At 45.6% G+C, this 25,273-nt stretch overlaps 1 protein-coding gene across 1 annotated transcript; it reads right to left on the bottom strand.

Annotated features, from left to right (window-relative positions):
• Positions 1 to 14,250: 14,250 nt before the first annotated feature.
• LOC110740407 lies at positions 14,251 to 24,881 on the bottom strand. The gene is made up of 6 exons (XM_021944164.2): positions 24,811 to 24,881; positions 24,145 to 24,493; positions 21,496 to 21,881; positions 16,484 to 16,576; positions 16,077 to 16,168; positions 14,251 to 15,706 (listed from the first exon to the last, which is right to left on the bottom strand). The coding sequence occupies exons 1-5, from the start codon at positions 24,879 to 24,881 to the stop codon at positions 16,126 to 16,128; spliced, it is 942 nt and encodes a 313-aa protein (XP_021799856.1). The 3' UTR covers positions 14,251 to 15,706; positions 16,077 to 16,125.
• Positions 24,882 to 25,273: the final 392 nt, after the last annotated feature.

Raw genomic sequence — 25,273 nt, 5'->3', positions numbered from 1 at the left:
GTGGAAAAAAGCATGGTAGTTCCTCAAAAAATTAAAAGTTACCATGTGAACCAACATCGTACCTCTAGATATAGACCCAAAAGAATTGCAAAGAAGTACTCAAACAAATACTTGTACATGAATGTTCATAGCAGCACTATCAACAATAGCCAAATGAAACAACCCAAATGTTCAACTAATGAATAAATCAACAAAATGTAGTATGTATAGCCAACAGAATATTATTCAGCCATAAAAAGGGATGATGAGCTGATTCATGCTACACTATGGATGAACCTCAAAAACATTAAACTAAGTGAAAGAAGTTATACATAAAAGGTCACATATTGTGTGATTGATTCCATTTATATGAAATATCTAGAATTAGTGAATCCATAGAGATAGAAAGCAGACTAGCGGGCCAGAAGGGAGTGAGAAGTAGAGATTGAATATTTAGTGGATGTGGGCTTTCTTTTTGGAGTGGTGAAAATATCTTGGAACTAGAAGGAGGTGGTGGTTGTATAAACATTGCAAATGTGCTAAATACCACTGAATTGTAAAACTTTAAAATGGTTAATTTTGTTATATGAATTTTATTTCGATAAAAAAAATAAAAGGTGATGCAGCAAGAGGCTGGACTGTGGGGGAAATGTTGACTTGAGGAGTCAATGGGTCCTTCAGGGACATACGTTCTATAGAGTCAGAAATAGGAAATCTGAATTTCTATAGCAGGATTTAGGCTTCAGAGGTATACGACCGAGTTACCCTTGCATGGATGGCCATAAGTATATATAAAGAAAATATGAACGAGAGTATGAAGCCATGAAAGATAAAATGAGAAGGTGTAACAGGTATCTAGTCAGAATTCCAGAAGAGATAATACAAAGAATGAGAGATAATATTTGAAGAAATTGTGCCTAAGAACTTTCTGAAACTGATGAAGGATATTAACCTACAAGCATAGAAAATGAAACTTTTGGCTGGGTGCAGTGGCTCACGCCTATAATCCCAGCACTGTGGGATTATCCGCTGAGGTGGGCAGATCGTGAGGTCAGGAGTTCAAGACCAGCCTGGCCAACATGGTGAAACGCTGTCTCTGCTAAAAATATGAAAATTAGCTGGGCATGGTGGTGTGCACCTGTAATCCCAGCTACTTGGGAGGCTGAGGCAGGAGAATCTCTTGAACCCAGGAGGCAGAAGTTGCAGTGAGCCCAAATTGCACCACTGCACTCCAACCTGGATGACAGAGTGAGACTCCATCTAAAACACACACACACAAAAAAAAAAAAAAAAAAAAAAAAGAAAAAAAAACTTTTGCATACTAAGATAAATAAAAGGAAAAACATACTTAAATTATAGTGGAGCCGCAGAATCCTGAAGACCAAGAGAAGACCAAAAGTTAGATCACCAACAAAGTAATGGCGGAGTTACAGCAGATTTCACATCAGCAATGGAAGCTAGAAGAAAGAAAGTACCAACCTTGAATTCTATACTAAGCAAAAATATCCTTTAAGAATGGACATGAAATAAAGACACATTCACACAAAAACAAAACCAGACAGTCATCAATAAATTTCTTTCTTTTCTTAATTTTTTGAGACGGAGTCTCACTCCGTCGCCTAGGCTGGAGTGCAGTGGTGTGATCTCGGCTCACTGCAAGCTCCGCCTCCCAGGTTCATGCCATTCTCCTGCCTCAGCCTCCTGAGTAGCTGGGACTACAGGTGCCCGCCACCACGCCAGGCTAATTTTTTGTACTTTTAGTAGAGACAGACTTTCACCATGTTAGCCAAGATGGTCTCAATCACCTAAACTGGTGATCCCACCCGCCCGCCTCAGCCTCCCAAAGTGCTGGGATTACAGGTGTAAGCCACCATGCCCGGCCAATAAATTTCTAAAACACATTCTTTGTCTTTCAAAAAGCTATATTTATTCAATTTAAATGACAACCTTTATTCTGAAATTATATTCTTCCTAATTTTAGGGGCTAAAATATGTTTTCTTTTACGTAATGATGCTGATAGCAGATGGTTTTATTATTATTATTTGTTTGTTTTTATTTTATGTCCTTAGCTGGCAAAATTAAAGCCAGCAACTAAGGCCCCAACTTTATTTTTAATACAAATCTACTGGTGCTTAAATCTCAGAGCTTAGGAACCACAGCCTATGTAAAGGCCAATCTTTTTGTTGCATATTTCACAGTATTGAATTCTTTCTTGGTGAGTTCTCCACACAAGTTATGAAGCAGGATAAAACTCAGTCTTATATTAAGTCAGTGTAAATATGGCCTTAATTTCAATCACCAAAGAAACGTATTTGTGTTGTACACCATGGTTACAGCATATTTTATTAAAACTAATTATATTAGTACCTACCTATAGAGTATCAATTTAAAAATTATAATGCCATTTCTATGATGTCATTACTTTTATAGGACTAGCCTGTGTCATATATGTGAGCATTATTGGTTCAATGCAGAAACAAAGAAGGCTGGTTGTCCAAGCAGGCCACTTTTCTGGGTCAGGGTTTCAGTGGTACCATAGATGGGTGCCAGTCTCAATGTACACTTTGGCCCATTTATCTTTATAAATCATACCATATAGCTTCAATATTTGTATACATTTAAATTGAGAAGAAATATGCATTACAAGAAAGCATAGTTTAGTGGGCTTCATGTGTCAGAAATAACTCCATATTTCATCATTATTTTTATGTCATTAGCTACCCTTGATAAAGAACAATTCCATATAAATGTACAAACTGGAACATAATTTTGTAAGACCTTAAAGAGATCTTTGTAAATTGCAGTTTATCCACTTATAAACAAATCAAATCAATTAATCACCATTTCTTCAAAGTGTCAAAAACAAAAGAATAACTGGACATTACTTTTTATAATCAGCTTCAGAGAAAATACAGGAATAATGATCAATGGCATTTTGGAGCAGATAAAACTGCTGGTTTTATGTTTGAGTCTATCATTCTGTGATTTGCTATAATAGTATTCCTTCCTATTAGCTGATCTTGACAATATTAGTTCTATATTCATTTGATATGAGCATTTATAATAAACTTCAAAATTACCTCTGGTAGTATCCAGAATATATGTCAGAGACCCCTAAAAGCAATTTCTGTTTTCCTCTTAATTAAGATAACATTTGGTCAAACGACAGCTTCAGATTTTCAAGACCAGTAGGGTGCCTTGCAGTGAACATGCATAGGCTGGAGCATCTGGCCAAATTACAATGTAGTTATCAATGCTTAATTATTCTTGGTTTTCTTCGGATAGCGAGCCCATGTAGACTTGTTCATATCCATGGTATTTTAAAATAAATCCAAGAAGGCAGGATTGAGATTATGGAGCCCAGAAGAGCATGAATCAGGTATCCATTGGTTTGGGATTTGCAGGCCTCCTGTTATAATTGCAGATTTCACAAACGTCTCCAAAGAAGGCTTATCCAAAGTTGGCTTTCGGATTTTAGCCAGTTTTGTAGCTACGAAGTATGGCAGGACGCTCTGCACAAAGATGCCCTTGCTCCTGTACTCCTCAGGGAGGCACCGAGAGAAGAAATCTACAAAAGTCTTGGTTGCAGAATGCATGGTCAACAGTGGGACAGGGAACATGCCATTGCCAGATGAGAGGTTCAGAATGCCTCCTTTAGATCTTTCCACCAAAGCATATAAGAAGGAAAATGAAACTAGAAGAAATGTCAGAGCTAGAAGAAGGAAAGATGAGCAAAGGATTTAGTAAGCGTGGTATATCTAAAGTTTGTTCTACATAAAATACAAAGTTCTAATCTGTGGGGCCTGTCTTAGTTCAGGTTCTTCTCCGAGCAGACCCTAAGATAAATATTTAGGTACAAACCCTTCATTTTGGAAATGATGCCAGGAAGCATCAATAGGGGAGTGAAGCGTCTTAGTCTTGAGACAGGAAGCCAACAATGTGTGTAAGAACTGTCCACTGAAGCTGCTGGTGACTTCCAGGCTCAACTGGGGAGATACAGCAGGTCACTCAATAGCATCTGTGGTAGGACTGGAATTCAAAATGTATAACACTGAAATATTAAACAAAGTAGGGTTTCAGTTGAGAAGTGAGTGATCAGAGTTAAATGTTTCAAAGTGTTATTCAAGAAAAATATTAAGATTTAGGCTGTTATAACGAAGTACCATAGACTGGATAGTTTATAAACAACAGAAATTTATTTCTCACTTTTCTAAAGGCTGGAAGGTTAAGATTACACGGCCAGCATGGCCAGGTTTTGGTGGGGACCCACTTCTGGATTGCAGACAGCTTACTTTTGGTTGTACCTAACATGGCAGAGAGCAGAGAGAAGGAGAGAGAGCTTTCTTGTGTCTTTTTCTAAGGGGACTAATCCTATTCACCTAATCACCTCTCAAAGTCCCCACTTCCTAACAGCATCACTCTGGGAGTTAGGATCTCAACATATAAATTTCAGAGAGACACACAAACATTTGGTCCATAACAGAAAGGAAGCCAAGAGAAGGTGCATAAATGAGCAAGTAACTGCTTGCTGTTGACAACAGGGCTCAACCCCACTGGGATTCCTCTGAAAATCTGTGTGTAGCACATTTTAGAATTTTCTCACCAAAGAGTGATGAACTTGGGGCATTTATCTACTAACTGCTATTTTGTATTGGCTGAGAATTGCTTTTTGGTGTCAGCTTTTCTGGCCTGCAGAATATGCTCCTGCAATCAGTGAAAACCCTCAGAAGAGACATGCAGGTGCTTGAGACAGGCAGCCATCAATGTGTGTAAGAACTGTCCACTGAAGCGACTAGTACTTCCAGGCTCGACTGGGGAGATATGGCCGGGCACTCAAAAGTGTCTGTGGCAGGACTGGAATCTAAAATACATAGCACTAAAATATTAAACATCAGCAGGTCTTCATTTGAGAAATGGGTGATCAGAGTTAAATGTTCTACAGTATTAAAGGAGAAATGTTAAGATATTAGTATAAGACTTTATTAAAGTAGATGTGCAAGGTAAAATTTCAAAGTTTCCACTAAAAAACAGAAATAGATTGTATAACTTCTAAATCAGTTAAGAGAGGCAGAGGAAAAGGTACAAAAAGAAAAACAAATAATAAAGAGAAGTATCAGATTGACCTGGGTGCAGGTTACAGGTGATAAGTAGAGCAATAAGAGATAAACTGGGGAGGTGGAGCCTAGGCATACGCACTTTTCACAAGCTCCTCAGTGATTCTTATACATCCTTTAGTTTAGGAACCACTTGAATATAGCCAGAGCAACATTCTCAATGACTTCCTGGAAAATTTTCATGGGAAATAAACATGTGGCAGAAGCAGTCTTTGGTTTCAAAAAGCATCTCATTGTGGCAGCTTTAAAATGCAGCTGCAAATTCTTTAAACCTCTTTTCATCAAGAGTTGTGACTTAGTCTGCTTGTGTTGCTATTAAAAAATATCTGAGACTGGGTAATTTATAAAGAACAGAAATTTATTTCTCACAGTTTGGGAGGCTGGGAAGCCCAAGACCAAGGCACCAGCAGGTTTGGTGTCTGGTGAGATCCCTGTTTCTGTTTCCAAGATGATGCCATGTTGCTGTATCCTCCCGAGCGGATGCATGCTGTGTCCTTGTGCGGTGGAAGACTGGAAGAGTGCATAGCCATTCCTCAAGCCCTTTATAAGGGTTAGAATCTCATCCACAAGAGCTCTGCCCACATGACTAAACCTTCTAAAGGCTCTGCTTCTTAATACTATCACATTGGATTTTAGGCTCCAACGTATACATTTTGGGGGACATATTAAGAACTTAACAAGGTGGGACCTATCTTCTCCCTTTAAATCTGCGTGGACTGCTTTGACCAACAGCGTGTGGCAGAAGAATTACATTGTGACCAAGACCAAGTCATAAAAAGTCATAAAGCTTCTGTCTTTTCCTTAGGGAATCTTGGCTTTTGGAATTCTACGATGCCCAGGTAAGAAGTTCAATTACTCTAAGACCACCATGCTGGCAAGGGCACATGTAGTCGTCTGGTTGATAGTCCATGACAGTCTGAGCTGAGCCCACTTTTAGCTTTCCCAGCCCGGGGACCACACATGAGAATGAAGAAGCCTTCTTGGAGGTGATTCCTCCAGCACTCTGGCTCTAGCCTCCAGCTTAGATTATCTGAGGACCCAGACACTGATAATCAAAGATAAACTGTCTCTACTCTGCCCTGCCTGAATTCCTGGCCTGCACAATCTGTGCACAGAATCAAATGGTGTTTTATGCCACAAAAAGTTGGTGATTTGTTAAGCATCAATATATAGCCAGAACACCTGAATTAAAAATCGGTCAACCATACAAAGAATGTCGCTGTGCTGCTGTACCTCCATGCCTCCAAACCCAAACCCAAAAGCTACCGGTGCCCCTGTGCATATAAGAGAAAATGAAGGGATCTGAGTCAATGCCGTGGAGATGAAAAGAAGGCCAAGAAAAGCAGTAACAACTAGGGGTATGAAGCTGGAGCCTGAGGAAAGGTACTTGCACAGAACTGGTGTCTCTCTGTGGCGTATTCTGCCCATAACCACCTATACATCATGTACATGGTCTTCACTTATGACCATGCCTAGAATCCAACCAAATAGAGACTCTTTATCCTGCTTCTGAAAAGCCAAGATCTGTAGGATACTGAGTCCTGCAGGTATTTACATTTCAATGTCAAGTAATTCAGTACTGCTTTTTTCCTGACACCTCAGAGAGCTGCTATTCTGGGAGGAATTACAAAATTTGAAAGAAACAGGAGTGGAAATCTATTGACAGTTCCACGGAGCCCTGTAAAGAATAGGGCAGAGTGCCTCTGTCTCCCCATCCCCCGTTTTCTCCTCTGACACTTTTAAGTTTCTCCTTTTCTCCACCATCTCCCTTAGGATACTTACCTCCTTCTTAGAAGGAAAGGAGTCCCAGATTTCCTTTTCTCTTTCTTTCTTATGAGCTCTAGTGGTTCTTTCTTCATTTGGGTGTTAGAGGGGCTCTCCCTGCCTGGGGTTGTGTTGCTCTGAGAATGAGGGCTGCACCAGCTGTGGTTCTGTGGGCTGGGATGTGCTGTGGGCACTGCCCTTTCCATTTTCACTCCCTGACAGCGATGTTGCAGGTGCTCGCATGCATTCTCAAAAAAACACCAGCCACAGCCAGGGGCTATTCACTTTCTTCCAAAGACTCCAGTGTGACATAAAGAAAACCTATGTCTTCTAGTAGCATTACTTTGACCTACTTTTTTTTCTAGAATTACCCAGAGATGATACTAAAAGACCTCTTCTTTGCTTTGAAGCTTACTTTCATCAAAAGAATCCCCATGAGTAGGCACAGTGGGTCACACCTGTAGTCCCAACTATACCAGAGGCGGAGGGGCAGAAAGATCGCTTGAGCCCAGGAGCTCCAGGCTGCAGTGAGCTATGATTGCACTTGTGAATAGCCGCTGAACTCTAGCCTGGGAGATAGAGCAAGACCCCATCTTTGAAAAAAGAAAAACAAAAAGAAATGAAGAAAAGGGTTCTCATGTTAGCTGAGATTAGCTTTCTCTGGAGCTGCCCAGCACATAGATTGCTGATGATAAGTGGATCCATTCTGATCCCCATTCCCTTTCCCGATGGAAGGCAGGTAGGGAAGGACGGGAAGGGAGTTGGGTTTCAGGTAAGTATGCACTCAGGTATGAGAGGTACCTTTGCTTCCTGCCTTCACTGTGGCCCAGATGAGCTGCCTACCCCCTGATAGATACGTATGATATCTGTGAGATGTAATTATAACAGCTAAAGTTGGACTATGGATTGACTGATGGTGTCTGGTGGTGATTTTTCTAAGTATCCTCTCTGACATTTCACATTACAAAAGATAGCATTTGCCTTTTATTTGATACTACGAAATGAGCCATTTATTTTGTAGCCAGTAGAGCAAGAAGGTTAAGATACTAGCTCTGGCTTTCGACAGCATGGATTTGAATCCCAGGCCTGCTATTTACTGTGTAATTTCAGGCAAGTAACTTAAACCTTTCCACGATGCTGTTTTCCCATCTATAAAATGGTTGCAGTAAGTAGTACCTATCACATCGGGATATTGTCAGGATTGAATGAGTTAATACATAGAAAGCACTTGCAACATTACCTGAACATAGTAAATACTCAACAAATGTGAACTACAATTATTAAAAATCATTTTCTTTTAATGAGCGATGAGCAGTTATCATCTAAAATTGACTTGTTGTGATCTTAGCACTCTTCATTACAAAGGCTATAAAAACACAGCCTCATTTTGCAGTACTGGGAGTTAAATCGGCATCCACAGCACTCCTAGTCTTCGGTATTGAGAGCTTACCTGGCCGGGTATGGATAACTTGGACAGCAAGGGGATTACTTCAGAATTAAGACTTCGGATTTCACCTGGGTTGGGCAGCTCCTGTTTTGAGCAACACTTTTCTCAATCTCGTTTCCAAATGTCTTCTTACAAAAATCAGGGCCATCGTTATTTTCCTTGTGGATTTTGAATAACTTATAGTTCCTGTACAGCCTTGATCCTTTCACAGGAAGTTTTTTCTTATAAAGCCTCTTATATTTTAGGGTGGAAGATTGGTCAGTCCTTCATCTCTTGGGTAAACAACTCTCATCACGCCTGGGCCATGTTTCTTTTGGAAACCAATCAGATAATAAGGTACTCTTATTGAACATCGATGGTCAGTGCCATCCTGGAAACAGGACAAAGCAGAAGTCTGTCGCCACTTTTGGCATGGTCTTATTTGTTTTGAGGACAAGTTGCTGTATCCTTTGGAAAAAGATTCCAGTTAATGAACACTAAAATACCCATAGAGACACAGATAGCACACTTTAAGTATGAAGACAAAACTTCAACTGTGAACAATTATTGGGGTATGGGAAAGTAAGTAGATGCCCCGAGATGACCTTGGAGATAGCTTTTAACATCTTTGGAAGTTACCGTTAAGAAGAAATCTCCAAGAACATGAACCCTATTTTGGAAAGCATCTGGTCTATTCAAAAGTGTCCTTGCAAAGGAGGGAAATACGAAACTACCAGTAGGCCAATGCCACACTAATAATTGCTGCAGTCAAAATCTATCGATAGATGCTAAAACCAGAGGGCAAAATTTGAAGAGGAACAGGCTATTTTCATGGTCTAAGTACCCCATCCCAAGATATTTGCTAATTACAAAGAGGAAAAATAGTAAACTTATGGTGGAGAAACCAGACAGATAGCAGTTTATCCAACAGATCAAGGTTAGTATCACCAGTAATACAACATTAACATCATACGCCCTTGTTATCATGTACTGAGAGAAGCCCAACATCACTTCTGTGGTATTCTTGCCAAAAAAAAAAATGCACAATTTACTCTCAGTCATGAGAAAACATCAGATAAACCCAAATTGAAAGACATTTACAAGGTAACTGACCAGTACTTTTTACAAGTTTCAGGGTCATGAAAGATAAGGGAAGACTGAGGGACTGTCCCAGATTGGAGAGGAAATAAGAAGATACAACTGAATGGAAAGTGGGGTCCTGGAGTTGGTCCTTGGCCAGAAGGACAGCAGTGGGGAAACTGGGGAAATCCAAGTAAAGTCTGTAGCTAGGAAGGTCACACCAGAGTTAATCTCCTGGTTTTGATGGTCACACAATGGTTATGTCAATATGTTAATATTTGAGGAGTCTGGGTGAAGGATAGATGGAAACTCTCTGAACTATTTTTGTAATTTTGTATAAGTCTAAAATAACTTCAAAATACAACGTTAAAGAAAAAAGAATTTAAAATGTCCTTTTCAGCAGGAAGTCTCCAATTATAGAGAATTGTTTTGGTAGGTTTAATTGGCCTGGCAGATGTGAAACCATAAACTGGCTTTTAAAAAAAATGAATTATAATACAGAACTATTCAAAGTAGATTCTCCCTACCTTAAGGGAATAATTGAAATACCAAAAATTAAAAAAAAAAAAATCAAAGCTTGCCCTGTTGACAAAATGTACCATTGATACTGTGAAAGTAAACATTCACTAGTATATTATAAAACATACTTATGACATGTATGTGGAAAAGAACTTTATATTTGTCCAACTGACATCTTTTCATCGCACATCCCAAATCCTGACTTCTAAAAGCATCGTAGTAAACCTAGTGGTGTTTTTCTTTGGTTAAAGCTGTCTTTGTTATCAAATTTGGCATTAAAGGTGAGAAAAGAAAAAGAAAAGAAATATGTATTTTTTTAAAAAATTAAAAATAAGGTTGTCTTAACTCCAGGGAGAAAAATAAACAAAGGCTCATACAACCTGATTAAGAAGTTTTAAGATTCACTAAGTTACTGACATTGGGGAGACTGGTATGGGTGTGTATTTTTATTTGAGAAACTTCTTTGCTTTTCACAGCATTGGCCCAGGGCTTTTTGGAGTTCCCGCTCTATTAACTTTTTCAGGAGAGCTGAGCACAGCCTGTTACTTGGATCTTTATTAAACTAGAGCTCTCACAGGCTCCATATTCAAGATTCATTAAGTGACAAATGCCAGAAAGAAAGACAGATCACCTGGAAGGATCCTGGATTCATTGTTAACGCACTTCAGAGTTCTCCGATCATGATGATTAATAATCTATGTAACAGTGACATTTTAATGAGCACCTTTCATTTCTGCCATGCTTTGTGGGCTGTATAGCATTTCCTCATTTTATTTTGTCAACAACAGCGAACATTGAGTACCCACCAGGAGTGGGACTCGGATTCTGCCCTTGAGTCACTGCCAGCCAAGCTGAGGAGTGCAATGGATGCATAGGACTAAACCCCTCCATCAGTTGAAAGAAAACCTAGAAATTGGGCACCAAGGTAGGAAAAAGGTGCAGCCATTTAGGGTAGAGGGAAAAACTTTCTGGTATAAGTCAGAAGGCTGTTCTAGCCCTGCAGTGGGGAAGTAGGTGGCAGGGGCAGGTACCCAGCCAGGGAAGTGAATGGTAGTGAAGTGCCATGCCATGTTTTAAAGCAAGAATGTACAAAACCACATTTACAAAGATTTATTTGAAACGATATGTAGAACCAATCAAGACTGGTGGAAAAAACTGAAGAAAAGAAGACTAACTGGTACCTGTTATTAATAAAATTAGCTGATACTCATTAAGAGGTCGCTTAACCAGAGCCCATGCTAAAGTCTTTATGCGAATAATCACATTTAATATAGTCCAGTATTCCTCAGAACATAAACTCGGGTTAGTTGATCACAGAACTGGGACTTTATTTTATTTTATTTTATCATTTTTTTGAGACAGAGTCTCCATCTGTCACCCAGGCTGGTGTGCAGTGGTGTGATCTTGGCTCACTGCAACCTCTGCCACCCAAGTTCAAGTGATTCTCACGGAGTAGCTGGGATTACAGGTGCTTACCACCATGCCCGGCTAATTTTTTGTATTTTTTAGTAGAGACGGGGTATCATCATGTTGGCCAGGCTGGTCTTGAACTTCTGATCTCAGGTGATCTGCCCGCCTTGGCCTCCCAAAGTGCTGGGATTTATAGACGTGAGCCACCGCGCCCAGCTGGCAGGGACTTTAAACCAGTACTTCACATTCAAATAATTATAATGGTAGTAATAAGAAGATAATGAGGCAGATGACTTTGTACTAAACACCCACAACAGACAGGTGCTGTACTCAGTGCTTTGTAGCTCAGTGCTGTGCTCAGTGCTTTGCCTGGACTTGTTGGGGGAATGGGCAGGGGAAGAAACAAATCAGCACTCTGAATGCAGACATGCTTGAAATATTTTGTCAGCTTGTGAGCCTGAAGATAAGGCTGTGCTGCTAATGTATCAGGAAAGACCAAGATGGCAGCCGGTGGAGAGGGAGAAGGGGCACTGTTTTGCTTTAAGCAAGCTGGGGACTACTTCCTCGTGTTGGGGGGAAAATGATGATACATAGTAAAAGAAGAAAAAAGGGTCAGTTTCCTTAAATGTCACCTAAATAGTGCAAACTACAATTTTTCAAGAGTATAATCAATTATTGGGTGATCCTTAGTGAGTCTGGAATTATTAAGGATAAATAACATTTTTTTTTTTTTTTGAGAGGGAGTCTTGCTCTGTCGCCCAGGCTGGAATGCAGTGGCGTGATCTCGGCGTACTGCAACCACCGCCTCCTGGGTTCAAGCAATTCTCCTGCCTCAGCTTCCCGAGTAGCTGGGATTACAGGTGTGAGTCAGCACATCTGGCTAATTTTTGTATTTTTAGTAGAGACGGTGTTTCACCATGTTGGCTAGGCTGGTCTCGAACTCCTGACCTCAGGTGATCCGCCTGCCTGGGCCTCCCGAAGTGCTGGGATTACAGGTGTGAGTCACTGTGCTAGCCAAGTAATCCAATTTTTAAAAATGGGTAGGTTTTAGTTAGTAATGTCCTTTACTTTCTGAAGTCCGATATAAAAGGCAGGAATTTTTGTTCATATTAAAAAGTCATCTGGGATAGTTTCAGAATTTTATGTCTCAAATTACTGCCTTTTATTTTTCTGGTTAACTGTGTTTGAAAGATACATTTTTAGCTATTCTTGTTATTATTGTTGGAGTTATGCATATAGAAATATACATTCAAACAATGTAGGAGGCACAAAATGAGCAGTTTAAATTGCCTCACCCCAGTACCTCAGAGACTGCTTTTAATTCTGGTGGTTATTCACACTGCATTTAAATTGTTTAACTCAGAAAGGACACATATTTTTAATGCTTATTAAGAGTTTCATTGTGTACAAAATGGTGTAGCATACTGTGTCACTTTTATGAAAAGGCAATGGCCCATAATACATTTTAGAAACAGACTTTATGGAAATTTTCAGCAAAGAGCTCTAAAATGTTGATATTAAATGTAAAAGTATGTTTTTAGTACATGCCACAACCATGAACAGCTTCATTCCATTACTAAACAGTCATTAAAATATTCATCCAAATTCTATTTGAATAACTTTCATGCCTTGTAAAATCTGAAGAACTTTTTAAATTGATGGGTTATTAGAATGTTTAAAGAAAGAAATTTGCTTTTAAGACCAGCCTTATCAGAATTCATGAAGGCTATATTGTGGCATAAATATATATATTATAAATGTTGGGGAAACAAAAAGAAAAAATCATGTAAGAATGGATAACTTCCTGTTGACTATAACATTACCAATTTTTTGTTTTGGGATTTTTATTAAAGCAGTCTCTAGTATTGTCTTCTCGTACTTTTCAGCCACATAGTTGAACTCAAATCAGAACATGATCCTCCAACTTTATATTCATTAACAGTAAGGATTCAGACAAGTGTGGATTGCCTTGTTTATGTTGCGGCCTCCGCCTGTAAACCCTCTGGGTTGCTGCTGCAACACGGATTTTCATCCGCTTCCTCATTTGATTAATTAATCCAGCTTAGGTCATTGTTTCAGCAGCCCCTGCACAGGCAGGCTCTCCGGCCTGACCCGCCAAGTCTCCACTAGAGCCTCTTTCATTTCACCTAGAGAGTCTGGGGAAGGCGCTGGACAGCAGTTCCTTTGTCTAATTGCATAGGATCAGGGTGACAAACTTTAAAAGGGTGTTTGCATCAAGAGTGGTATTTCAATTTGCCTTGTTAAATTATTTTCTCCTTTTGCTGATAGCATGCCTAATTTTATGAAATGCCATTATGTTCACAGGAAGGAGATGGGAGAGGGGAATGGTTAACGTAAGAGCCAATGCTGCAGTCCATCTCAGCCCCTCACCCAGCCTACATGTCCATTAAGACCAAAATTCTACCTCAGGGCACAGCTGCCCTTCAATACTGTTCCTTCTGTTGTCTCACCGTGTTGTAGTCCATGGTGACCGCAGGTGCTCTGACACAGAGAGCAGTCCTCTGCCTTCCATGGCATCCCTCCCAGGGGAGGGGGAAGTCCTGGCTGGTCCTCTCCTTTCCTCGACTCGCCCAGGGTTGGCAGAAAGGGCAGCTGGTGGGGGAGGGGCAGGGGTGCCTGAGCAAAGGGACACCGTCACTCTTTGCAGGGTAAGAGTCCTTAATCTGCAGTCCCTCATCCCCAAGGGGTAGAATTACCTCTTAATCTAATTTACTTTATAACCTAAACTCACTCTTCTGAGAAGGGTTCTATAGGAGTCTTCAGCCTGGCAAAGGGGCCTGTGGGACACAAAGTGTTAAGAACCTCTGGAAGGTGGCACCATTCTTCCCTCCAGCTGAGCAGTAATGGCCATTTCTGAGTGCTCAGCCACTCTCTTTGCCTCCCCCACCCCAGTTCCAGCCAGATATATAGTAAGGAGTCAATCAAGACTCATAATATATATTTAAAATCTCTTTATTATTTATGGAATTTTACACAGCCTGAGGCATTTTTGATTGAGGGCATAAAGAGTGTGTGAAGAGATGAATCTGCATTGCCACTCCCAGCCCATTCTGTAACCCCTGCCACTGTGGCTGTTCATTTCAGAGTGGGCTGAGGTTCCACAGAGCAGCTGAAGAGCTGTGAATGGTGGTTAATTGCAGTGATGTTAATTAGCATGTTATAGGAGGTAAGAAGAGGGGATTCACATTTCTCTTTTTACTCCTTCAAACAAATGATCTAGATCTTTGCTACAGAAGCCACTGGCCACATGTGGCTATTTAAACTGAAATTAATAACAAAGAAAAATTAAAGATCAGTTCCTCAATCACACTAGCTACATTTCCAGTGCTTGATAGCCACATGTGGATAGTGGCTGCCATGTTGGAGAGCATGGATACAGTACATTTCCATCACCACAAATATCCATGGACAGTGTGCTGCTAATTCTCTACCTCGCTCACCTTCTGACTGCAGAGCCTAGCCTGGGCCTGTCCCTCTGGCTTCCTCCTTCCCCCATTCCCTATCCCACCCCTTTGTCTCCCATCCTCATGCCTCTCCCCACCTCCCTCACCTCACCCATATCCTTGTCATGGAAATGTGTGTGTGACAGGGTTCCCACTGTGAGTTCAGCTCCACCCTTTTGAAGTGATTCAGCATATTAACTACCTTACCTCCCTGCAATGCCCTGTGAATTAGGAAGGGCAGGCATATCCTTTTCTTTTCTTTTCTTTTTTTTTTGTAACCAGTGGGGAAAAAGGCTCAGAGAGCAGTGATAAGTAATTAACTCATCCAAGGTTGTACATGGACAAAAGCCATCTTCTGATTTCTGGTACAGGCTTTTTTCTCATGGTTGGTCCTTTGTAAATGTTTAGGGCAGTCATGGTCTTAATTTTAAAGATAGCTATGTTCAACATTTCCTGTGTCTGTCAGCAGGGTATCACTGTGGAAGTGCACGGGAGTGCAGCAGGGAGACCTCGCTGAGCATCTTGCTCCTCAGCCACAGGCCACCTGGCTTTGTCAGTTTCCTCATCTGGAAAATTTGTGCAGGGAGTCATTACAAAATGATGCTAAGATTTCCTCTGGTTCCAATATTCAATGTATTTTTTGATTACTTTTTACTCATATGGCTTGATTTATTTCCCAGATGATTCAAGAATCCTTTTCAAAAGGTTCTCCCCTTGCTCTGGAGCGGCCATCACTGTGGCAGCTACCTACTGGCAGTGCAATAGCAGGCCATCTCTAAGGCAACACCTGGAATTGCCTGCCAATCCCTCACCACCCAGCAGCGCCAGTGTCTTCCTGGAGCTCATGAGAAATGCAGAACGCCAGGGCTGCTGAACGTGAATCTGCATTTTATCCAAATCCCAGGTGATTCGTTTGTATCGCAAAGCTTGAGGAACTGTGATCCAGGCCCTGGGAAAGCAAGAATGAGCACAACTCACCTAAGTAGAACTTGGTGGGAGGGGAATCAAGCAGACATGGGGTACGTGCCCAGAGCTCCAAACCCTCCTAGCCACACTGGGACATGGCTGTCCCCTCAGGGCTTGTCCAGGTGAGTCTGAGCTCCTTCCCTGGGTACAGCCATTCTCTCTGTGTGGAGAACACCTTTGGCTCTGGAGTCCATTTACTCAGGGACTCATCGTCTGCACTCACAGCCTCTTTCCTCCATCTCATTAATACTCAATTGAAGCACTCTGATTCGCAGCAGGCTTTTTATGCACACCCTGTGGTCCTGTAAGACCTTTAAATGTAGGAATTAGAATACTGGTTCTACAGGATATACCTGGAGTTAGGTGGACTTTGGGCAATGTGCTTATAAGTCCCCAAAAGGCTCAAGGGAATGCTGACTTTACATTCTGGGAGTCCAAAGAAGACCTAGAGAAACATGAGGGAAGGAAGAACAGGATTTCATCAGATTGGGATTTGGGAAATGGCTGTTTCAACTAGAGGAGAGGACAAGGTGGGATTTAGTGTACAAAGACCCAAGGCGCTGTCCTCAAAGGCACAGAGAGCATCATCATGTCATCCAAGCCCTATGGAGATGGGTGGCCGGGATGTTCTGGGGCTGGCGCTGACCACCTGCCTGCTCTTGGGAGGGGAAACGGTGATTCATCTGCAGGAGCCCCTGGTGTCAGCCAATGGCTGGATGTGAAATTCAAGCTGGACCTGGATGTTCCTAATCTGCCTTACCTCACAGATGGGAAGAACAGGATCGTCCACAATCCTGGAACGTCCTGGATCGTCCCGCGGCGCTCGCAAGCACGCTTCTTCAGAGTGGTGAGACTGAAGAATGAGAGGTGCCAGGAGACATCAGGGAGGAGCAAATGGTGGCATCCCACCTGCAGCTGAAACAGCTCCACCATGACCCTGACCATGAAACATGGAAGCCTCCATACTTGGAACTGCAACCTGGGCAGCTGAAACATTTCTCCTTGTTTCTGAGGAAATCGTGGTTTCCAGGGAGAAAGCTCACCTTTTTGGATATTCTTACCTGTGAAGTCTTAGATCAGAACTGTATGTTTGAAATCAAGTGCCTGGATGAGTTCCCAAATCTGAGGACTTAATGAACCACATTGCAGCTTTGGAGGAAAGAGCTGCCCCTGTGCAATCTGTCTGTTCTGCAGACAGCCAGTCAGCAGTGAGATGGACCAGTGGGGACCAAGAGCGTATGCTGAGCAGGAGGCAGACTCACACTGCATGTTCCGTTCCATCCTGTCTCTAGGGGCCTGCACTCTATCTTCTCTGCTCTTTTCAATAACACTTAGGCTAAAAAACAAAACAGAAAAGTCCACGCCTGTAATCCCAGCACTTTGGGAGGCCGAGGCGGGTGGATCACAAGGTCAGGAGATCGAGACCATCCTGGCTAACATGGTGAAACCCCGTCTCTACTAAAAATACAAAAAACTAGCCGGGCGTGGTGGCGGGCGCCTGTAGTCTCAGCTACTTGGGAGGCTGAGGCGGGAGAATGGCGTGAACCCGGGAGGCGGAGCTTGCAGTGAGCCGAGATCACGCCACTGCACTCCAGCCTGGGAGCACAGCGAGACTCCGTCTCAAAAAAAAAAAAAAAAAAAAAAAAAACAAAACAGAAAAGTCTAAAGCAGACAGAAATTCAAGATAGAACTCTAAGACCAGGTGGCTTAAACAACAGAAATGTATTTTCTTACAGTTCTGGAGGCTGGAAGTCTAGGATCAAGGTATCGGGAGGGCTGGTTTCTTCTGAGGCCTCTCTCCTTGGCTTGCAACTGGCATTTCCTCCCCATGTCCTCACGCGCTGTCCCCTCTGTGTGTCTGCGCCCTAATTTCTTCTTCTCCTAAGGACGCCAGTCACACTGAAGTAGGGCCTCTCCTTATGAATCACTCTCACCTAGCTCACTCTTTAAAGGTTCTACCTCTAAATATGGCCACATTTTAAGACACCGGGGGTTAGGACTTCGACATGAATTTTGGGGCACATGGCTCAGCCACTCATCTCCACAGCCTCTTCTGAGGAATGAGAGTGGCTCTTTCTGCATGCAGTTGTCACACCCTGTGCCTGTGTCATGTGTTCCTGTGCCTTGAATGTCTAAGTCAAAAGTAGCCATATGGGCTGGACTTCAAGAAGCCACTTGCCCCTCAGGTGTTTTGGACACTGAACCTGACCAATGGGGGCTCTGCAAACTGGAGGTGCCTCCCTGACCCAGTCAGATTCTCCCCCTAAGAAGGGGGACTGCCACATTCTGAGAGCTCCTTTGTCATAGGAAAAGACCAAGTCACTAGCTTTGAGGATGGGTCCTGAGGGAACAAGAGCCATAGTTCTGGATCTGCACGAGGGCAGCTGTGTGTGCCAGGCTTGGCCATGAGAAGCCAGAGAAATGGGCCAGCTGCTATTTAGTCTTCATGTCCCTTGCTACATAGTTCCCTGTGCTAACTGCCTCCTTGCCACCCAAAAACTCTACTTAGTACAGAAAGACACATCAACAGTGGACATTCCCAAGGAACACACGGGGAAAGAGGCCATTAAGATGGGCCATTAAGTCATGAGTGACCTCTGGAGACCAATGCTAGGTCTAGGATAAAGGCAGAGTAAGAGCTCAAGTGTCTGTGTCTTTGGGGTCCCCCAGGTGCAGACCCTGAGGCAAAGATTCATGTGCAAATAGTTAATTGGGACCAACAAGGAAATGGAAAAATGAGAAAGTGAAGGGAAAAAAAAATCAACACAAGAAGTGGTAATGAGCAGATTGCCACTGAAGACAACTAGGGGTCAGTCCCACTGGGAGGCCTGTGGGAAATGGCGAACATGTCTCAGGGTTGTTCCACCTGGGGCCAGGAAGCTGGGCCGTATATCCTGCAACCTCTACCTGAAACTGGGTGAAGACCATGAACTTCCAGCACTAGCCACCTGTCTAATGGGCCCAGCACCCTCTTGCTCCACCTCCAGGCAAAGACTTGCAGATGCTGGCAGCAAGAAGCCAGTGCAAGGGAAGAGGAGTGTGCAGGGGTTGTGGGCAGTGGCTGCATTCTGCGGCAAGCTCTGCCTCCTCCCCCAAGTCACGAAGCAGGAGTTCCAACCATGGCTCTCTCTGCTCAAAGCAGCTGGCTGTGCACTGGGTGAAAAGGACTGGCAATTTCTGAGAGATATCTTGTGGTCAGACCATCAAGTATCAGATCCTCTGTCACAGACACAAAAAGCTGATTCCTTTTGCTTTACCTTCTACATCTAACTATCCTTCATTTCAAACCCATTCCACACAATTCATCTTCCCCTACAGAGGCTGATGAGGTAATTCTTTTATTTTGTAACTAGCAGAGTTTTTTAAAAAATGGAGAGATCTGGAAGTAGATACTTAAGTAAAATTCCTTTTAATAATTCTTGTGGTTGGACACAGTGGCTCACATTTGTAATCCCAGTGCTTTGGGAGGCCAAGGTGGGAGGATAGCTTGAGGCCAGGAGTTGGAGACCAACCTGGGAAACACAGTGAGACCACATCTCTACATAAAAATAAAAAATAGCTGGGCATGGTGGTGCACACCTGTGGCCCCAGCTCTTGGGAAGGCTGAGACAGGAGGCTCTTTTGAGCCCAGGAGTTCAAGGATGCAATGAGCTATGATAGCATCACTGAACTACAGCCTGGGTGTCAGAGCGAGATCCTGTCTCAACAAAACAAAAACTTGCAAATCTCTCAGATTAGGGAGCCCAACACTATACCCAGAAGAACATGTTAACTTATTTTACCTTTTCCCCACATTAGACAAAAAGGTAATCATTTAATTAAAGCAGTAAGATGAATTGGCTACTTAAAAATCTTTTTTTTTTTTTGGTGCCCTTTATCATCCTATGGGGAGAGGGGAGTTGCTCATGTCATTGAAACCATGGAAGGCCCAGGCCCAGCAGTGAGAACAGGTATCAGAGTGTGCCCCTCAGGTAGACCCTCAGCCTACTCCCCCTCAGTTCTCAGGGGACACTCGCTGGCCAGGATGGCCACTTGGCACTCAGTGGAGGTGCTGGTATACATACAGGCTTCCCCGAGGATGCCAAGGGGTTGGCCCAGCCCCCACCAACCAGGATGGGACCTGGGCACTGGCTGCCAGAGAAGAACTGGCAGAACCCTGCCCCATGGAGTAGCCACCCAACTAACTGCCTTCTGCAGAGTGGGAGGGCATCTATGTCCTCCCCCACCCCTGCCCACTCTCCTGGAATAGGAGAGGATGCCGTGGTAGATCCCACCTCCACTCCCAGAATGCTTTTCTTTGTCAGAACACTGGCTTGATTATAAGATCGGGTGCTTAACTTCTCTGAAACAGGCTCTTCTGCAGAAGGACAGATTGGCTATGATGATCTGATTTGATGATGAGGAGAAGCACGGAGAAGGCGCCTGGCCTAGAAGGTGCTCAATACGTGGCATCAGTGATGGTCATCGTCTTCAGGTGCGAGAGAGGTTGGGGTCAGCGATCTGGGGCTTTCTTTGTATCGTTTTATGAAGAAAGGTAAAAATACCACAGGCGAGAACAAGCAACAAAGGGCGGACGGGATTTTTCATCTGCAGCTTTTAACTGATACTTTTAAGTATTGAGCTATTCTTTTGTTAGGACAGAACACGTTATTCCATTAGAAGGGAACATTTTGGGTTGGTGGAAGTGTTCCACGTCCTGCGTGGGGTGACAGTTACACGCATGTCACATCAGCAGCCTGAGGAGGGAGGGGAGAAGGACTGGATACCTTCAGCCTCTTCATCGCACTCCAGGCACCAAGTGCAAGGGCAGGGAGTTTTCATTATTTAGGGAATGCAGCCCTGGTGTAGAAGACACCTCGTGGAGATATCTCGAATCCCGCAGGTGCCTGAGCTGCGCTCCGCGCCCCAGCCGGGAAGCCTTTTCTTATCCAACCTCGCCGCCCCGCGGAAAGTCTGGGTACTGCAGACGCCCTCATCGGCCCACCGACAGCTGGTTTTGAAGCGGGGGCTTAGGAAAATAAAGGGGTCAGTGTTTGGAGCCACGATGCCTTTGATGTGAGGCGGTTCCACCCAACAATCAACGAATCAAGCTGTAACTGCAGGCCCTACTCTTGTTGGGGGGAGGACCTTGAGGAATGTCACACCCTTGTCCCCTACCTGCTGCCCCACGCCTAGCCTCTCAGAAAGGCACCAGGCGTGAGTGGAGTGCGAGGCGTCCACACCCTCGTGTCCTTTCCATTCCCGGACACCTCTGCACGCTAGCCGAGGCCTTAGCACGGAGTGAGGGTTGCCCGGGGTGCTCTACTGGGTGGGGGTGTTCTTGTCTCCCGGGCCCGGACCCCACGGTCCGGGTCGGCGCGGCGTCTCCCCCTGGCGACTGGACGGTGCCCCTGCCCCGCTTCCAGGCGGCGAACGGCAGGAGCCGGGGGTCCGGAGGGACCCGGATCCAGGGCGGGCGGAAGGCGAGGGTCTCTCCTTCCCAGAACCCCCGCCCCGCAAACCTGCACCCAAACCGGGTCCCTCCTCCGCATCGCACCTGCGCTCCCCGGGCCGCCTCCCCACGCGGGCACCCACTCTCCAGGCCCTCGTAGCACCGCCCTCCCCGTGTCCACCCGCGGGGCCGACGCCGCCAGGGGCCCTGAGATTGCGGAGACCAAGCGCCCCGGCGCCTAGTGGGGTCTTCCCAGTGGCCAGAGCGCTCCTGGACCAGTCGGCTGTGGTCTGCGCCCAAACACGATGGAAACCGGGGCTGGGACTGGCGGTGGTACGCACGTGGAGAAGAGGCACGGTAGGAAAACCACAGCAGAAGATAGGTCCACTCGCACCTCCCACGCAGCCGCGCAGCCGCCGCCGTCTGACTCGCGGCTCTCCCCAAGATTCCGAGTCGCCGCCGCCTCCTGGCACCACTCACCCGGCTCCGACCGGGGCCGCGAGTCCGCTGATGCGCAGTTGCCTCCCGGCGGCTCCCGAGCTCGGGCCAGACCCGCGCGCAGAGACGCTCGGGAACGCGGGGTTCGGGCGCCTCCTGGCGGCGGCAGCAAGAGGCACACGCGCTGTTCTCCCGCCCGAGGGGGCGCGTGGAGCCGACGCGGGATCCGCGCGCGGGCCTTGACTGCAGGCCCGCATTTCTTCGCTTGCTCGGATGGCGGCGCTGAGGCCTATTCGCCTCTTTATTAATAACGATGCCTCGGGAGGGAAAAAACAGAACCTTTAAAAATCAGAGTGCGAGAGAGGAGTGTGTGTGTGTGTGTGTGTGTGTGTGTGTGTGTGTGTGTGTGTCTTGGGGCGTTGGTGAAAGCAATAAAACTCAGATCGCTTCCTTGGCGAGATAGCGGCGGCTATAATGCGCCGGGGGGATCAGGGGTTTATTTGCAGATCCTGGATAAAAGATGATATATCGACACGGTTTAGAGTGTCACTGCGCCTGGCCTCTCAGGAAGCCACAAGTACATATTTCCTGAAATACCGCCCAGCACAGTATCTAATCCTCCCGCCACTTAACACCGGGAGTGGAACGTCAGCACCGCAGAAGCGCGCTCCCGGCTTCCTGGTTCTGGGTGGGGAGAGCCCAACTGGGAAGGATCTGGTGCGCCTAGACGCCCCCTCCCCTGGCCTCTGTCTTCAGTCCAAGTAATCACTTAGCGATGGGCCTTAATAAATACGTCTGAGAACTGTCCTTATGCTCGGTAAATATTGGATTAGCTTTTCAATGACCAGGCTCTTGAAAAGGCTCGAGAAATCCACACCAGGTCTCAACTAAGCCCAACAGTCAATAGGTAAGGAAATAAGTTATTTCCCAATCTGAGGTGGGAACGTTGAGAAGGGGGGCTTCCACTCTTACCAAATTATCTGATTCTACTAAATATGACCCTTGTACTAAATAGGAAAGGGGGCGCATCCAAGTTTCCCATTAGTCGGAATTTCCACCAGCTCAGTTCTGTTCATTAAGGGCTGAGTGACTTTGTGGGGAACATATCTGGGTTCCATTTTTTATTTCCACAGAGCTCAGCATCAACTATTTTTGTTTAGTACATATGGTTTATTTGGGGACTGCTTATGGGAGTTTTGACCTGGCAATGGCAGGGGAGAGGGCATGACCCAGATTATTTCCGACTGCCTCGCGCCAATTTGAACCGCTTAGAGGAGGCAAAAAATGAGCAAATTCCTTGGAAGCCCTGCTGTGTCTCCCTGGTACTGAATTTTGTAAGCACACGATACAGGAGACATTGAAAATTAAAGAGGAAGTATCTCCCTCCTCCAACATAGGGAGAGACGCTGTTGGAAGAAGTTTCTGAAGTGGTTTCCCATCGCACCAAGAGGCCAGTGGGATGGACCCCCGCGCGTAATTCAAATGAACCCGCGCGTCTTTAGCTCTTCGGGGTTGGTAACGAAGTGGCCCGGCCGGGCGAAAGTTGCCTTGGAACAGGCTGCAGCCCAAGTATAGTTGGGCCCGGGACTGAGCGGCGCCCTTGGCCTCTCAGAACCTTTCTCGCGGTGAGTGGAAGGGCAGCTCGGCGCGCGGGCCCTTCGGGGCCGGTGGGTTGCGAAATCAGGGGGGTGGATTTTCATCTACCCAGGAGCCGCTAAGCCCCTAGGGGACCGAGCATCACCCAGGCCCTGGGTACCCTGAGTTGCCTCCCGAGCCCCAGGACGACCTGATGGTGCAGAGCTCCCAGGCAGAAGTTAGTTTCCTGATACACACACAGGAGTGAGCAAAGTGGGCACAAGTGAGCCCAAACCCTGAAGGCGCAGGTTCGCGGACTCCCGTTCCAGCGTTAGCGTCAAGGAGAGAGAAGAAGAAAGGAAGGAGAGAAGTGAGGAAGAGAGAGAGAGAGATTATGAGAGTAAGAGATTATGAAAGTAGAGAAAGAGATTATGAGAGAGAGATTATGAGAGGAGAGAAAAAGAGAGATTTTGAGAGAGAGAATAAGAGAGATCCAGCTTTCAGTGTCACGGGGCCTAGGCGGGGCAAGCGCCCTCCGAAGCCATCAAAGACAGGGGTGGCTTTTTCTCCCCTCCTCCAACCTCCTCCCCAATAGATATAGCACGAATTTTTAATGCGTCTTCCTTTCACAGACAACAATACAGGGTTTGAAAGCCGGACACAATTTAGGTTTTGTGCGGGTCCCTCCTCGCGCTCCCTCGGCCCAGCTGGCCATATGGAATCCAGCATGGAGCCCGCGGATGACAAAGGGACCCAGTGACAGGCCCAACAAAACCCCAAGGAGACTTCTGCCTGACTCCGGGATTCACTGCCCGCGATAAGCGCGCTGAATGGTGCGGGGTGGGGCGGGGGGTGGGGGGCGGGCCCCTTCTCCTTCTTCCCCTCTCTCTGTCCCCTCGATCCTTTCTCTGTCTCTTTTTAATATGCACGCCTCTAACATCTCCGGCTCCCAGCTTTCCCATTGTGCGGTTTTGTACCGCCCGCTGTAGATTGGGCGAAGATAGACTGCTGAAGCGGACCCCGCGCCGGGTGCGCTCCCAGGGCGCTGGGGTTAGGGCCACACAGGGCTCCTCAGGCGCTTTTATTGACTCCGTGGGGACCCGAGGACAGAGAGAGGCGGGCGCCGGGCCCACCTCCCGGGCTCTCGGCCGGCCGCAGAAGCGCACACCCAGATTGCAGGCCCGTGGTCCTGGCCACCGCTCCAAATGTGTCTTCAATGAGCAAGCGGTGGAAGCCTGCCAGGGTGAGGACCTTCCACGCTTCCCCCTTCCTCTCTGGAAACCTGGGGGTCTCTTGTGATCATTCTCACCCTGGAAGCCCTGGGGCCTGGAAGAGTCAAAATTTCTTCAGGCCTTCTGACAACTCCGCTCCAAGAGACTTGAAACCCCCACATTTCCTCCCAGAGGATTTTGGGATTAGGGGAAGTTGCAGGTGGATGTTGAGTGGTTAGTACCAGGGCATGTTGGGCATTCAATTATTGCACAAAAAACTATTTGGGAGAAATTCGTTGGCCTTTCGAAACCGCAAGACATAAGCCCCCAAACATTGCCAAGGTAGTGTGGAGAACAAAGGGAGACCTTTTAGCATTTAGAAAAACTGCCCTTTCCCCAAGGATGAGCCTGGAGATGGGAAAGGACCTTTACTGGGGTATTAGAAAGACTCCCGAGCCCTCAATTATCCAGGGGCGGTGTGGAACGCGGGAATAAAGTGTCATCGCGTCCCTGGGCTTCTGCGCTGAGTGCTATCGACGCGCAGATTTGGTCGCACGGATAATCATGTTTGCTTTAGATATTGAATTAAACCTGATCATCAACTAGAGGGAGCGAGAAAGTCAGCTGGGACCGCTCCCTTTGCCCGGCCTCCTCATTGCCACACCACTCCCAGCCTTGATGGTGCAGCTTCGGAGAGAACAGAGATACAATTTCCAAAACGCCGACTTTCAGTCCCCCGGCGTCTCACAGCACCCGCTGGGCTCTGAGCTACAGAGCTCCAAGTATTTTTAGAAACCCGCGAGGTAGAGGAGAACGGCTCGTCCTCCAGTTTGCCAGGCTTCCTAAGACGCTCCCCCGCGTGGCCAAGTGTGCGAAGGAGATCTGCCCCCAGCGA

This window comes from Papio anubis, chromosome 16 (assembly GCF_008728515.1).
Source record: "Papio anubis isolate 15944 chromosome 16, Panubis1.0, whole genome shotgun sequence".
Taxonomy (NCBI): Eukaryota; Metazoa; Chordata; class Mammalia; order Primates; family Cercopithecidae; genus Papio; species Papio anubis.
This window is presented reverse-complemented; position numbering and strand designations above follow the sequence as displayed.

Coding starts and splice junctions, on each gene's coding strand:
- LOC110740407 (XM_021944164.2), bottom strand. CDS start 24,881: ATGACACTTTATTCCCGCGTTCCACACCGCCCCTGGATAATTGAGGGC. Junction 21,882..24,144: donor CGCCCAATCTACAGCGGGCG/GTACAAAACCGC, acceptor AGAGGCGAATAG/GCCTCAGCGCCGCCATCCGA. Junction 16,169..16,483: donor CTGTTCTTCCCATCTGTGAG/GTAAGGCAGATT, acceptor ATGTTTCTCTAG/GTCTTCTTTGGACTCCCAGA.